The 15,450-nt window shown below is 43.3% G+C and overlaps 1 protein-coding gene across 1 annotated transcript in view; it reads right to left on the bottom strand.

Moving 5' to 3' along the window:
* LOC119940771 (solute carrier family 22 member 16-like) overlaps positions 1 to 15,450 on the bottom strand; it is a 113,830-nt gene that overhangs the window by 84,964 nt on the left and 13,416 nt on the right. The window contains exon 2 of the mRNA XM_038761080.1: positions 564 to 1,040. Coding sequence (XP_038617008.1) covers positions 564 to 1,040 — 477 coding nt within the window. The remainder of the gene's footprint in view (positions 1 to 563; positions 1,041 to 15,450) is intronic.

Below are 15,450 nucleotides of genomic sequence, written 5' to 3'. Positions count from 1 at the left end.
GTCACTTCACTTCTCTGTGCCTCAGTTACCTCATCTGTAAAACGGGGATTAAGACTGTGAGCCCCCCATGGGACAACCTGATCACCTTGTAACCTCCCCAGTGCTTAGAACAGTGCTTTGCACATAGTAAGCACTTAATAAATGCCATCATTATTATTAGAAGTGGGCTTGGGAATGATGAAGCTGGGTCACATCCTAACACATCCTCTCAATTCTCTCTCCCAGAGAGGTTACTGTGTATGTCAAACTAGTAAAACCTACAGTTTGATTGTCACACAACAGATGGCCCATGGATCCAAATCAATCTGCAGCCTCATTTTTACCTACTTGTTCATCTACCATCAGCTTTCTTGAACTGGCCACAATTTCAGGAGCTGAGTCTCTGCTTCAGCTTCTAGTTTCTGACCCATGCCTCATAATTATCTGATATTGCAAGTAGTTTAAACAAATCAACTATTTAAACTGGCATTTTTAAAATAGAAGATTTTTAACTTTCTTTCAAACGTTAAAATGGGATTATCCAAAGACAGGCAGCTTCACCGTTCCATGCCTGAATGTCATACCTGTCAGCAAGATCACCAAATATTATTGCTCCGAGCAGTACTCCAAACATAAATGTAGGCTGAATTAACTTTGCGAGCCATTCACGATGACAGACCAGATCCCATTCTGTCACCACAGTGCTCTGCCACTTGGTCTGATCAAAAAAGTAGCCATCTAAGCAAGGGAAGTCAGACTTGTTACCACTGTAGTCATACTCAAGATCAGATGTGTTCTCCCGCTGTGACCTGCTGCACTGGGACAATTCCCAGACATCTCCATTTTGCATCTGGACCACAATATAATCTTTGCCTGATGTCAACAGTGCCCAGCTATCTTCCATCTTCAAACTAGAAGAATTGTGGAAAACAATCTGGCTTACATTCCCCATGATGCCGCAGACAAATTTAGGAGTAACTGCCATGAACACAGAGGCCAAGTAATGGATACCACAAGAGACGGCTTGGAAGGCCGAACTGAAATAGACAAATGCCTGGAATCTGCAAAAGAGGAAAAAAATGGTGCATTAACCTCAGTGATCCCAACAAACATAAGAAAATAGCAAGGACTGGGTAAATATACACATCGTTATGGAGGCCAGATAAACTCCTGAGAAAGGACACCTGGCTATGGGTTTGGGCCAACAACTGGGGAACATTCATCTATACACCCAACTGTTTTTTACTGTTAAAATATGAGTAGCTTAATTTGTGAGCATAATGTTGCCACTGAAGTTGGGGAATGGAAGGAGAGGATTGATAAGGAAAAGGTATGCGAAGAAAAGGAGAGTGGAGAAGTTTCAAGATTTTTTGATAGGAATTAACTTACACAACGTTTAACTAGGTTTTACAAAAGACGCTCTTCTTTCCACAATATGAGGAAAAGGATATTAACTATTTACCTTTCCCACAGCTATAGTGGGTGGAGGGCAAGAGAAAATCCTGAAGTTGGAACTGTCTCTTGAATGGGACCTCAAAATAGGGCCATGCCAAGTAAATTCCTCTCCTCGTATTCTCTTCTTGACCTCTTCCAATCTGGCTTCTATCCCTTTCACTTCATAGAAACTGCCCTCTCAAAGGTCACCAATGATCTCCTCCTTGACAAATCCAATGGCCTCTACTCCATCCTAATTCTCCTCGACCTTTCAGCTGCCTGTGACACTGTGGACCACCCCCTTCTCCTGGAAACATTATCCAACTTTGGCTTCACTGACTCTGTCCTCTCCTGGTTCTCCTCTTATCTCTCTGGCCATTCATTCTCAGTCTCCTTCGTGGACTCCTCCTTTGCCTCCCACCCCCTAACTCTGGGTGTCCCTCAAGGTTCAGTTCTCATCCCCTTCTATTCTGCATTAACACCCACTCCCTTGGAGAACTCATTTGCTCCCATGGCTTCAACTACCACCTCTTTGCAGATGGTACGCAAATCTACATCTCCAGCCCTGAGCTCTCTGCAGTCTCACATTTCCTCTTGCCTTCAAGAACTCTCTACTTGGATGTCCTTCCTTCACCTTAGTTTAACGTGTCCAAAATAGAGCTCCTTATCTTCCCACCCAAATCCTGTCCTCCCCCTGAGTTTTCCATCACTGTAGATGGCACCACCATCCTTCCTGTCTCACAAGCCCATAACCTTGGCATTATGCTTGACTCCTCTCTCATTCGCCCACATATTAAATCCATCACTAAATCCTGTTGGTCCCACCTTCACATCATCGCTAAAATCCGCCTTTCCCTCTCCATCCAAACTGCTACCCCATTAATACAATCACTCAAACTGTCCCACCTGGATTACTGCATCAGCCTCCATGCTGACCTCCCAGCCTCCTGTCTCTCCCCACTCCAGCTCATGCTTCACTCTTCTGCCCAGATCATTTTTCTACAAAAACATTCAGTCCATGTCTCCCCACACCTCAAAAAAATTCAGTGGTTGCCCATCCACCTCCACATCAAACAAAAACTCCTTACCATAGGTTTTAAAGCACTCAATCACCTTGTCCCTTCTTACCTTAGTTTGCTGCATTCTTACTAAAATCCAGCTTGAATGCTTTGTTTTTCTAATGCAAATCTACTCACGGTACCTGAGTCTCATCTATCTCACTGCTTTCCTCTCACCCACATCCTGCCTCTGGCCTGTGGGTGAGAGGTCCCCTTTTGACTCTAGGCTCATTGTGGGCAGGGAATATGTCTACCAACTCCATTGCATACTCTCCCAAGTGCTTAGTACTGGGCTCTGCAGACAGTAAGCTCTTAATAAATGGTATTGATTAATTGATTGAATGTCCTACATCTTCATATCCAACAGGCACCTTTCCCCACCTTCAAAGCCTTATTAACAGCACATCTCCTCCAAAAGGCCTTCCCCAGTGAACGCATCATGTCTCCCACTTCCTTTTGTATCACCTTTGTACTTGGATTTGCGCCTTTTATTCAGCCCTTGCTCAGCCCCACAGCACTTATATGTATATTCATAATATATTCGTTTATATTAATGTCTGTATCACCCTCTAGACTCTAAGCTCGTTATGGGTAGGGAACAGGTCTACTGACTCTGATTTACTGTACTCTCCAAAGCATTTAATTCAGTGTGCTGCACACATTAAGAGCTCAGTGAATTTGATTGATTGATTCAAAGCCATCTTTGAGTATGATAATACCCAGTAGAGTAGTATGTTTTATTGCTTCCTCCTACCTGAAATTTATTTTTAGGGTCAGTCTTTCCTACTATCTCCTTAAAGGCAGGAATCATACCTACTAATGTAATTGTACTATCCTAAGCAATTAGTATACTGCTCTGCAAAATGTAAATGCCTAATGAATATTATTGATTAACTGACCACCAGACTGGCTTAGTAATGGTGGGAGAAGTCTTTTCCTCTTCCTGAAAGCCAGGAGAAAAACAAAAGCAGGAAATGAAAATCAAAACAACAGAAACATCAAAAAAGTACAGTTGACTTCCACAAATTACTAAATCAGCTTGCCCACTCCAACCTTACCTTGCTGATCTCCTAACTTCAACTCAACCTTCACACTTCATTCTTCTAACACCAACCTACTCACTGTATCTTGAGTACATTGATATCTTTGCCTATGTCCTTGGTCTGGCCTGGAATTCACTTGCCCTCATCTCCGACAGACCTCTCTCCCCATACTTACGTTTATGGAATTTGTTAAGCACTTACTATGTGCCAGGCACTGTATAAGCTATTCAGGTTGGAAACAGTCCATGTTCCACATAGGGCTCACAGTCCTCACTTCACATATGAGGTAACTGAGGCCCCAATAAGTTAAGAGACTTGCTCAAGGCCACACAGCAGACAAGCGGCAGAGCTGGGATTAGAACCCTGGCTCTTCTGATTCCCAGGCTGATGCCCTATCCACTAGTCCATGCTGCTCATTTTGGGCAGGGAACGTATCTACCAACTCCCCCAAATGCTTAGTATAGTGCTGTGCACACAGTAAGTACTCAATAAATACAATTGATTGATTGATCCAAGCACTTTCACTCCTCTCTCTCATTCAACCCACATGTTAAATCTGTTACCAAATCCTGTCGGTCCCACCTTCACAACATCACTAAAACCTGACCTTTCCTCTCCATCCAAACTGCTACCACGTTAATACAGTCACTCATCCTATCCCACCTAGATTACTGCATCAACCTCCTGGCTGACCTCCCAACCTCCTGACTCTCCCCACTCTAGTCCATACTTCACTCTGCTGTACTTCACTCTGCTGCCTAGATCATCTTTCTTCAGAAATGTTCAGGACATGTCATTCCCCTCCTTAAAAATCTCCAGTGGTTGCCTATCCACTTCCATATCAAACAAAAACTCCTCAGCACTGGCTTTAAAGCACTCCATCACCTTGCCTCCTCCTACCTCACCTCATTTCTCTCCTCTACAACCTAGCCCACATACAACACTCCTCTAATGCTTACCTTCTTACTGTGCCTCGATCTTGCCTGTCTTGCTGCTGACCCCTGCCCCATGTCCTGCTTCTGGCCTGGAACACCCTCCCTCCTCAAATACACCAGACAATTGCTCTCCCTATCTTCAAAGCCTTACTGAAGAAGGCACTTCTCCTCTCAGACTAAGCCCCACTTTTCCTCAGCTCCCACTCCTTTCTGTGTTGCCCTGACTTGCTCCCTTTGCTCTTCCCCCCTCCCAGCCCAGAGTACTTATGTATATATCTATAATTTTATTTATTAATATGGATGTCTGCCCCCCACCCCCAACTGGACTGTGAGCTTGTTGTGGGCAGGGATTGTCCCATTTTATTGTTGTAATGTACTTTCTCAACTGCTTACTACAATGCTCTGCCACATAAGCGCTTAATAAATACGATTGAATGAATGAATCCTGCCTTGACTACTGCATAGCCTCCTCCCTGTCTCCTCTCTCAGCATTCCAGTCCATATTTCACTCCATTACCCAGATCATTTTCCTAAAAAATGTTCAATCCATGTTTCCTCATTCCTCAGAATCTTCAAATGGTTGCGCATCTACCTCCACATCAAACAAAAACTCCTTGCCACAAGCTTTAAGGCCCTAAATCAGCTTCCCCCCTTCTACCTTACCTCGTTGACCTCCTTAGAAGGAGATACCACACACTTTGCTCCTCTAATGCCAGCCTATTAACTGTACTGGACATGGGCTGATCCAGTAAAGATAGGTTCCAGACCTAGTTGGGACAACTGCAAATCAGCTTGGGTCAGGGCCCAGATTTCCAAGGGTTGTGTCCAATTCCTCCCCTGGCAAACCACAAGCATTTATCCAGGTTTGATATGAAGCCAAACACTTATTTGCTCAGGAATTTTACTTCAGTAGAGAAAGTGCTGGGCTTAGGAGAAAATCAAATCAAAGAAAACATAACTAAAGAAGGGAATACATTTGAACTGATGTAATGGTTGAACTGGTTGCTATTTCTTATCTCCTTGAGTGGCTAATTTTTCCTTTGAGATGAAAGTGTCAACACAAAATATTATCTAAAGAGCTCTAAATAAATAGTGCACATTCTTCTTTGAGCATATGCTCACCCTTCTACTTCTCGATCTCCTCTAATTTTGATTAGACAACTAGGAAGGAGTTGAATCTAATTTTAGTCTCAGTTCAGTGAACATTTAGATGCTATTTTTTTCTTTTAATGGTTTTGTTAAGTGCTTACTATGTGCCAGCCGCTGTAATGAACACTGTGGGCAGATACAAGTTAATCAGGTTGGACACAGTCCATGTCCCATAAGGGGCTCACAGTCTTAATTACCATTTTACAGATCAGGTAACTGAGGCACAGAGAAGTGAAATGACTTCCCCAATATCACACAGCAAGCAAGTGGCAGAGCCAGGATTAGAACCCTGGTCCTTTTTTTAATACTTGTTAAGCATTTACTATGTGTCAGGCACTGTTCTAAGTGCTAGAGTAGACACAAGGTGCTAGAGTAGACACAAGGTAATCAGGTCCCACATGGTGTTCACAGTCTTAATCCCCATTTTACAGTTGAGGTAACAGAGGCACAGAAAATTTAAGTGACTTGCCCGAGATCACCCAGCAGACAAGTGTTGGAGCCTCAAATTAGAACCCAGGTCCTTTTGACTCCCGGGAGTGCTCTATCCACTAGGCCATGCTGCTTCTCTCCTGGTTCATCTCCTATCTTTCTGGCCACTCCTTCTCAGTATCTTCCACAGGATCCTCCTTTGTCTCCCATCCCCTAACTGTGGGAGTCCCTCAGTGCTCAGTTCTTGGTCTCTTTCTATTCTCCATCTACACTCACTTCCTTGGATAACTCTTTCACTCCCAAGGCTTCAACTACAACTTCCTCTATGCGGTTGATTCCCAAATTTTCAGCTATCCCTAATCTCTCTCTTTCTCTGCAGTTTTGCATTTCCTTCCGCCTTCATGACATCTCTACTTGGACGTCCTACTGACACCTCAAATTTATCATGTCCAAAACAGAAATCTTCATTTTCGCGCCCAAACCAACCCTCCCTGTCTCACAAGCCAGTAATCTTGGCGTTATCCTCTATTCATCTCATTCAACCTACATATTCAATGTCACCTAATTCTGTTGGTTCAACCTTCACATCACTAAAATCTACCTTTTCCTCTACATCCAAACTGCTACCATATTCATCCAAGTACTTACCCTATCCTGCCTTGACTACTGTTTCAGCCTCCTTGCTGATCTCCCCGTGTCCCCTCTCTCCCCATTTCAGTCACTACTTCATTCTTCTGCCCAGATCATTTTTCTACAAAACCATTCAGTCCATGTTTCCCCACTCTTCAAGAACCTCCAGTGGTTGCTCTTCCAACTCTACATCAAACAGAAGCTCCTTACCAGAGGCTTTAAAGCACTCAATCACATTGCCCCTTCCTATTTTACCTCACCCCTTTCCTACTACAGCCCAGTCCAAACCCTTCTCTTCTCTAATGCCAACCTACTCACTGAACCTCAATCTCATCTGTCTTGCCAATGACTTCTCACCCACGTCCTGCCTCTGGTTTGGACACCCTCCCTCTTCATATCTGACAAACCACCCCTCTACCACCTTCAAAAACTTCAAAAAGGCCTCCTCCAAGAGGCCTTCCCTGACTAAGCCCTCATTTCCTCTTCTTGCACTCCCTTCTGCCTCGCCCTTGTACTTGGATTTGCACCCTTTATTCACTCCTCCCTCAGCCCCACAACACTTATGTACATATCTATAATTTATTGTTTATATTAATGCCTGTCTCCCCCTATAGACTGTAAGCTCATTGTGGGCAGGGAACGTGTCTACCAGCTCTGTTACATTGTACTCTCCCAAGCACTTAGTACAGTGCTATGCACACAGTAAGCACTCAATAAATATGACTGATTAATAGATTCAATAAATATTACCAATAATTTTGGTAATGATGCAAAGTACTTTACATTAACAATGAAAAGTCATTTTGCTTGTGTGCTCTTAATTTTCCTGCTTCTCAAGGCATTGAAACCCATTTACAAAACCTAATGAGGATTTTCTAAAATCTGATTCCTCATTCATTTTTCTGGTGGTTATAGAGAACAGGAGAGACAAGAACTAGGCACAGTGAGTAGATTAGCTTGAGAGGAATGAAAAGTGCAAGCTGGGGTGTAGCAGAAAGAGAGAATGGATCTGACAGAGGAAGAGGGCTGATTTAGTGCCTTAAATATAGTGGCAAGAGCTTCTGCTCAATGATTTTGAGGAGAGGAGAGATGTGAGCAGAATGAAATGTTAGAAAAATGAGCTAAGTAGCAGAACTAAGCATAGACTGGAGAGGGGATTTTACTGTGTTGGTGAAATGCTGGAGGAGGATAGAGTCTGAGCTTCAAATGATAGTTGGTCTTCAAAACTTCTGCAAGAGGGGTCATTACATTAGAGCAAATCTTTTTGAATTGTAAGGTTGATAAGAATGAGAAAAAATGTTGTCTTCCCCTTTGAAAAGAGAAAGGGGAAAAATACAGATTTCCATGGACACGGGATCTGCTTTCTTTCCATTTCCCACGCAAACTCCCCCATACCTCTTCAGCCAAAGCTGCCTGACAGGTCACTGGAAATAGCAAAGCCAAGTAGCTTGCTGTTTCTTTTCCTGCAATTATGAGACCAGTCTGATTTTTGTTGAACTGGCTGTAGAGAACTCTTACGCTCTGGACCTACCCAAGTAGAACCACCAGCCTGAAGGGTCTCTGTAAGCTGGACTCATTCCAAGGATCTCTGTAGTGTTCTGCAGACCTGTAGCCCCCTAATAACCAAATGTCCCTTAAAAAGAATTCTGATAGTGTCCATGACTGTAATGAATATCATCAAATAGATATGCATATAAATATGTAATATATGTAAATATATTTTATATTTTAAAATCTTATATATGACAAATTCCAAACGGTTTATGCTACAAACTGATTAGAGAGAATAAAAAGCTATACAGTATAGCTATGTATACAGTTATATATACGTGTAGCTATATATACAGTATAGTATAAAAAGCTAAAAATACATTACAAGTGATAAAAAACATTTCATTTTTGCTTATTGTCTTGAGTGAATTTTGATTTTTAGATTTATTTTTGAATATTCACTGCTCATTAAATGTTAATTAAAATGTTTTTAAAATGTTCACTGAAAAACTCAGATAATAACAACATTAAAAATAATGGTATTTTTTGAGCATTGTAGTTAGCACTTGGGTAATTACCACAAAAGCATAAGAAACATTTCCTGGGAAGGCTTCCTGGAAGAGACGTGATTTTAGTAGGGCTTTAAAGATGGGGAGAGTAGTGGTCTTTAAGGGGGAGGGGGTTGCAGACAATAAGGGTGGGAGGGTGCGAGCAAGGAGTTGACAGCAAGAGAAACAAGTAAGTTGATTAGCACTAAAGGAGCTAATTGTGCAGTCTGGGTTGTACTAGATGTAGAAGGGAGAAAGCTGAATGAGTGTCTTGCAGCTGATTGAGTGCCTCTCATTTTAACTGCAGCCTTGCATTTCCTCTTGCCTTCTAGTCTAGGTGTTTGTTAAGTCCTTGCTTTGTGCCAGGCACTATACTAAGCGCTGGGGTGGATACACAGCAATTCGGGTTGGACACAGTCCCTGTCTCATTTGGGGCTCACAGTCTCAATCCCTACTTAACAGATGAGCTAACTGAGGCACAGGGAAGTGAAGCGAGTTGCCCAAAGTCACAAAGCAGACAAGTGGTAGAGCTGGGATTAGAACCCATAACCTTCAGACTCTCAGGCCCATGCTCTTCATCATCTTCAGCTTACTCTATCAGATAGAGCAGACTGTGAGCCCACTGTTGGGTAGGGACTGTCTCTATGTGTTGCCAACTTGTACTTCCCAAGCGCTTAGTACAGTGCTCTGCACACAGTAAGTGCTCAATAAATATGATTGATTGATTGATCTTACACCATCATCTTCCTGAAGAACCATCACTTACGTTTCATCTCTCAGCTCCCCAAACTTTCCATTGGCTTGTTTCCCCCTACATCAACCAAAAGCTCCTCACAACTGGCTTCAAGACTCTCCACCAACTCATTCACCTTACCTATCTGTTTTCTTCACCCATTATTCTGCAACCCACTCTCCTTGTTCCTTCCAAGCAAACCTTATAAATGTACCTCGTTCTTGATTCCCATCTCTATACTCTCATTCGTGCTATTCCCCTGGTTTGGAATACCCACCCTCCCCAAATCTGACAGACCACAGCCCTCCCCATATTAATATCCTCCTGAAAGCCCACCCCCTTGCAGAATCTTATATCAATCAATCAATCGATAAATGGTATTTATTGAGTACTTACTATGTGCAGAGCACTGTACTAAGTGCTTGGAAGAATACAACAGAGTTGGCAGACACGTCCCTACCCACAGTGAGCATACATTCTAGGTTTATATCATATAAACCCATTAGCCATCGCTAGTTTTGTACGTACATAAGCCCATCTCCAACCCTTCTGTAACTGCACGTTTTCAGTTGTATATTGAATTATTTTGAATACTCAGTACATACTTTTTGTTTGTTTTCCCTGTTAGATTGTAAGTTCCATGTGGTTCACTTGAGAATGTTTCACTTGATTGTTTTATATTTCCCAAGCACTTTGTACAGTGCATTGCACTGAATGGGCACACAATAAATGCTATTACTAATCAATCAATCAATCAATCGTATTTATTGAGCGCTTACTATGTGCAGAGCACTGTACTAAGCGCTTGGGAAGTACAAATTGGCATCACATAGAGACAGTCCCTACCCAACAGTGGGCTCACAGTCTAAAACGGGGAGACAGAGAACAGAACCAAACATACCAACAAAATAAAATAAGTAGGATAGAAATGTACAAGTAAAATAAATAAATAAATAGAGTAATAAATATGTACAACCATATATACATATATACAGGTGCTGTGGGGAAGGGAAGGAGGTAAGACGGCGGGATGGAGAGGGGGACGAGGGGCAGAGGAAAGAAGGGGCTCAGTCTGGGAAGGCCTCCTGGAGGAGATGAGCTCTCAGCAGGGCCTTGAAGGGAGGAAGAGAGCTAGCTTGGCGGATGGGCAGAGGGAGGGCATTCCAGGCCCGGGGGATGACGTGGGCCGGGGGTCGATGGCGGGACAGGCGAGAGTGAGGTACAGTGAGGAGATTAGTGGTGGAGGAGCGGAGGTTGCGGGCTGGGCAGTAGAAGGAGAGAAGGGAGGTGAGGTAGGAGGGGGCGAGGTGATGGAGAGCCTTGAAGCCCAGGGTGAGGAGTTTCTGCCTGATGCGCAGATTGATTGGTAGCCACTGGAGATTTTTGAGGAGGGGAGTAATATGCCCAGAGCGTTTCTGGACAAAGATAATCCGGGCAGCAGCATGAAGTATGGATTGAAGTGGAGAGAGACACGAGGATGGGAGATCAGAGAGAAAGCTAGTGCAGTAGTCCAGACGGGATAGGATGAGAGCTTGAATGAGCAGGGTAGCAGTTTGGATGGAGAGGAAAGGGCGGATCTTGGCAATGTTACTACTTCTACAGTTACTACTACTACTACTAATATTACTATTACAACCACTACCACTACAATAACAACAACTACAACTATGAGAATTCTGGTTATGTGTTTCATCTTCAGAAAGCACAACTGTGTTCCATGAAATGGGGCTAAGAAAAATCCACACTGTGAAGTCCAACTTGTTCCCTAACAGATCCACCAAGCTAGCCCTTAGCTGAGGAGCTAGTAAACGCTCCTGTGTTGGATGGCTTCTTGCTTATGGAAACTCCTGTCCCCAGGATCCCGGGCCTTCTGCAGCGAAGAACATGGTACGAATAGATCCAGAAAAGGGATGGGAATAGCCTCAGATGTCTGGGAGGCACTTGGGGTCAAGAGGATGCCAGGGTTCTGGCCTGAACTTTTGATTTTGTCATGCTAAGAGTTCTGAGATTTGTTAGCTTCTTTCTGCTCCATGGACATTAGATCTCCAGCCCTCTTCTCAAACTGTTTCAACCTTTTCATCCCCATCCCACTCTCCTGTCCTCCTGGCTCTTTGGGCTCGGCTGCCCTAATCTTCCACTATAGCTGCTGAGCAGCAGATGACAGTGCAAAGAATCAATCAATTAATCAAATGATATTTACTGAGTGCTCTTTGTGTACAGAGCACTGTACTATTCATTCAATCATATTTATCGAGTGCTGTGCAGAGCACTGTACTAAGTGTGTGGGAGAGTACAATATAACAATGAACAGACACATTCCCTGCTCACAGTGAGCTTACAGTCTAGAGGGACTAAGCACTGGGTAAAATACAATACAATAAAGTTGGTAGACAAGTTCCCTGCCCACTAGGACCTTACAGTCTAGAGCAGATGTCAGCTCCAGGGTAAGGCTCCACCACTACTAGACTGGATCGTTCTATGTGCAGGGGATGGATTTCTTTCTTTCCTAAAGTTTCCACTGGGGTAAACTAATTGTTTACAACTTCCAGCCTAGTATGCAAGTAAGGATTAAGAGGCTGAAATGCAGAGGAGCCTGAATATTTACTCTGCTCAGAAAACAAGAGACAGATCTGTGTGAAAGCAAAGTTTTGAAAAAATATGAATAATAGGTATTATAATAGTATTTGTTAAGTGCTTGCTATATACTGAGCACTGTTCTAAGCGCTAATTTACACAGCACGTGACCATAATGCCTTTCTTGCCACTCCTCTTTGCTGATATTTGAATAACTATCACCTTGGGTTAGGCTGCAGCAGGAAGAAAACAATGAATGGAAACCAGTTTCCATAACTGGCATCCTGAGCGTTCTCAGCTCCATTTTTCAGAGAATGGATTGGCTCTGATGTCAAGGAGGAAAATGCCAAATGTTAAACCCAGGATTGAATCAGGGATCTTTAAATGATTAGTCTCATGCTTTTCCAACTGAACTATTTCAGCCATGCAGCCCTTTCCTTAGGGGAACTCAACAGTGGTGTTTGGGTGTTCTAATTATCACCAAATAGTGGTTGGAGTGTTTTTTTAAACTGCTGGGCATTCTATAAAGATACGATTTCTACTATTACTATTTCTACTACTAGTACTACTATTACTACTAATAATAATGATGGTATTTGTTAAGCGCTTACTATGTGCAAAGCACTGTTCTAAGCGCTGAGGGGATACAAGGTGATCAGGTTGTCCCATGTGGGGCTCACAGTCTTAATCCCCATTTTACAGATGAGGGAACTGAGGCCCCGAGAAGTTAAGTGACTTTCCCAAAGTCACACAGCTGACAATTGACGGAGCTGGAATTTGAACCCATGACCTCTGACTCCAAAGCCTGTGCTCTTTCCACTGAGCCACGCTGCTTCTCTACTTTTTCTAGTATTCATTCATTCATTCATTCAATCGTATTTATTGAGCGCTTACTGTGTGCAGAGCACTGTACTAAGCACTTGGGAAGTACAAGTTGGCAACATATAGAGACGGTCCCTACCCAACAGTGGGCTCACAGTCTAGAAGGGCTACTGGGCTACTATCTACTACTAGTAGATACTAGTAATAGTATTAGTAGTAGTATTTCTACAACTACTATTCCTCCTCCTCCCCTCCCCATCGTCCCCCCTCCCTCTGCCCTGCCCCCTTCCCCTCCCCACAGCACTTGTGTATTTTTGTACATATTTATTACTCTATTTTATTAATGATGTGTATATAGCTATAATTCTATTTATTCTGATGGTATTGACACCTGTCTACTTGTTTTGTTTTGTTGTCTGTCTCCCCCTTCTAGACTGTGAGTCTGTTGTTGTTGGGACTGTCTCTATATGTTGCCGATCTGTACTTCTCAAGCACTTAGGACAGTGCTCTGTACACAGTAAGCGCTCAATGATTATATATGAATGAATGAATGAATACTGTTACCCTTGATAATATCTTTCACCAATTCATTCTTTTAATCTTATTACAGAGTTCTAAGCCTTACATGTAACTCTCCCTCTGCTAGTTCATTGCTCATAATTCATTGCTCATTTGAATAGTCTAGAGTGAGACATGTGTGAGAAACTTCAATAGAAATAGTTAATCCCAGCACAAGGAATCTTTGATCTAAAGGCCTAAGTCCATAGTTCAAGAAAGGATCAGAAGTGGTCATGATGTCAAATACCTCAGTACATCGCATGTCAAAATAATTATACTAAGTACTTAATATGTACCAAGATACAAGATAATCAGATTGCACATGGACTGTGAACCCCATGTGGGACAGGGACTAAGGGGGTGGGAGAATAGGCATTTAATCCCTATTTTACAGATGAGGAAAACTGAAGCACAGAGAAGTTAGGTGACTTGCACAAAGCCAAACAGCAGGAAAGTGGTGGAGTTGAAATTGCAACGTGGATCACCTAACTCCAAATCTTGTGCTTTTTGCCATTAGGACATGCTGCTTCTTATCTCATGTGCCTCAAAAGATAATAATAATCCACACAAGGTTTTTTTTCCAGTTTTCCTGTAGCATAGGGAACAAAATGAGGGCACCAGCTGATTCAGCCATTACCTCTGTGTTGTTCAATCTTACCCACTGTCCTCACTTCAATAAATCAGTCAATCATGTTTATTGAGTGCTCACTGTGTGCAGGATACTGTACTAAGCACTTGGGAGAGTACAACACAACAATATAACAGATACATTCCCTGCCCACAAGCCAAATCTCTCCTCCACTCAGCAGCTGTACAGTAGCCATGGGGAAGCAGAGTAGCAGATATCCCCCACCCCAGGACATCAATTCTGCCCCAATTTCTGCATCTTCATAAAGAAATAACACAGAGTGACTTCACTTCCATTCACCGACTCCTCTTCTGCTTTTTAGTCCTTAATTGTCAGTTTCCCACCAGGCTCTGTTCTGGGTCCCTTATACTTCTTGCTCTATACCCACTTTTTCAGGAAGCTCATCCACACCCATCACTCAATCAATGGTATTTATTGAGCACATACTGTGGCAGAGCACTGTATTTGTTAGGAGAGTACAATAAATAGAGTTGAACGTATTCAGACAATTCGCAAATCTCCCTCTCTAACCCTGATCTCTCATTTACCCCATCCTAAGTTGCTAAGCAGAATGGGGACAGAACTGCAGGTGGAAACAATTGGCTGGCTGCAGGGTAAAAGCAGACGTGGGATGTGAAGTTTCCAAGTTTTCAGCACTGACACAGGGGCCACACAGTTCGCATAAGCTCATGATTCAGAGAAGTAGTGTGTCTTGGAGAAGCAGCATGGCTTGCTGGAAAGAGCACGGGCTTGGGGAGTCAGAGGATGTAGGTTCTAATCCTGGCTCCGTCACTTGTCTACTGTATGACCTTGGGCAAGCCACTTAATTGCTCTGTGCCTCAGTTACCTCATATGTAAAATGGGAATTAAGACTGTGAGCCCCACGTGGGACTGCCTGATTACCTTGTATATACCCCAGTGCTTAGAACAGTGCTTGGCACATAGTAAGTGCTTAACAAATACCATTATTATTATTATTAAGTGGAGGGAGGGCCTGGAGATTTGGAGGCAGGAGGAGGGTAGTGGGTGTCCTCGGCTGACCAGCAGGGAGAAAGACTAAGCCCTTTCCCTGTGGAAGCCCAGCTCCTGTCCCCATGGGGCATGAATCCTGGGGAGTCAGGAGAAGTGCCCCCATGTCCTCCCCAACCCTATCCCTAACCAGAAAGGGGACTGGAAAGGGGAAAAGGAGGAGTGAAGCAACAGCACTGACAATTGTGCCCACAGCAATAGCTGCCCTCATCCTGTGTTTGTCCCTCCCTCCATTTGCATGGCTGGGAAATGAAGGTGGGCCAAAAGTGGGACCTGAGGTTGGGACCACAATGAATTCTATCACGGTTAGAAGACAGGGCTGGGTTCAGTACCTGGCACAAGGCTATGGGAAAGCATCTTCAAACCAGTCATAGTGAGTTATATGAGTGGCTTTCAATGGAGGCTTCCCC

The sequence above is a fragment of the Tachyglossus aculeatus genome, chromosome 19, assembly GCF_015852505.1.
Source record: "Tachyglossus aculeatus isolate mTacAcu1 chromosome 19, mTacAcu1.pri, whole genome shotgun sequence".
Taxonomy (NCBI): domain Eukaryota; kingdom Metazoa; phylum Chordata; class Mammalia; order Monotremata; family Tachyglossidae; genus Tachyglossus; species Tachyglossus aculeatus.
This window is presented reverse-complemented; position numbering and strand designations above follow the sequence as displayed.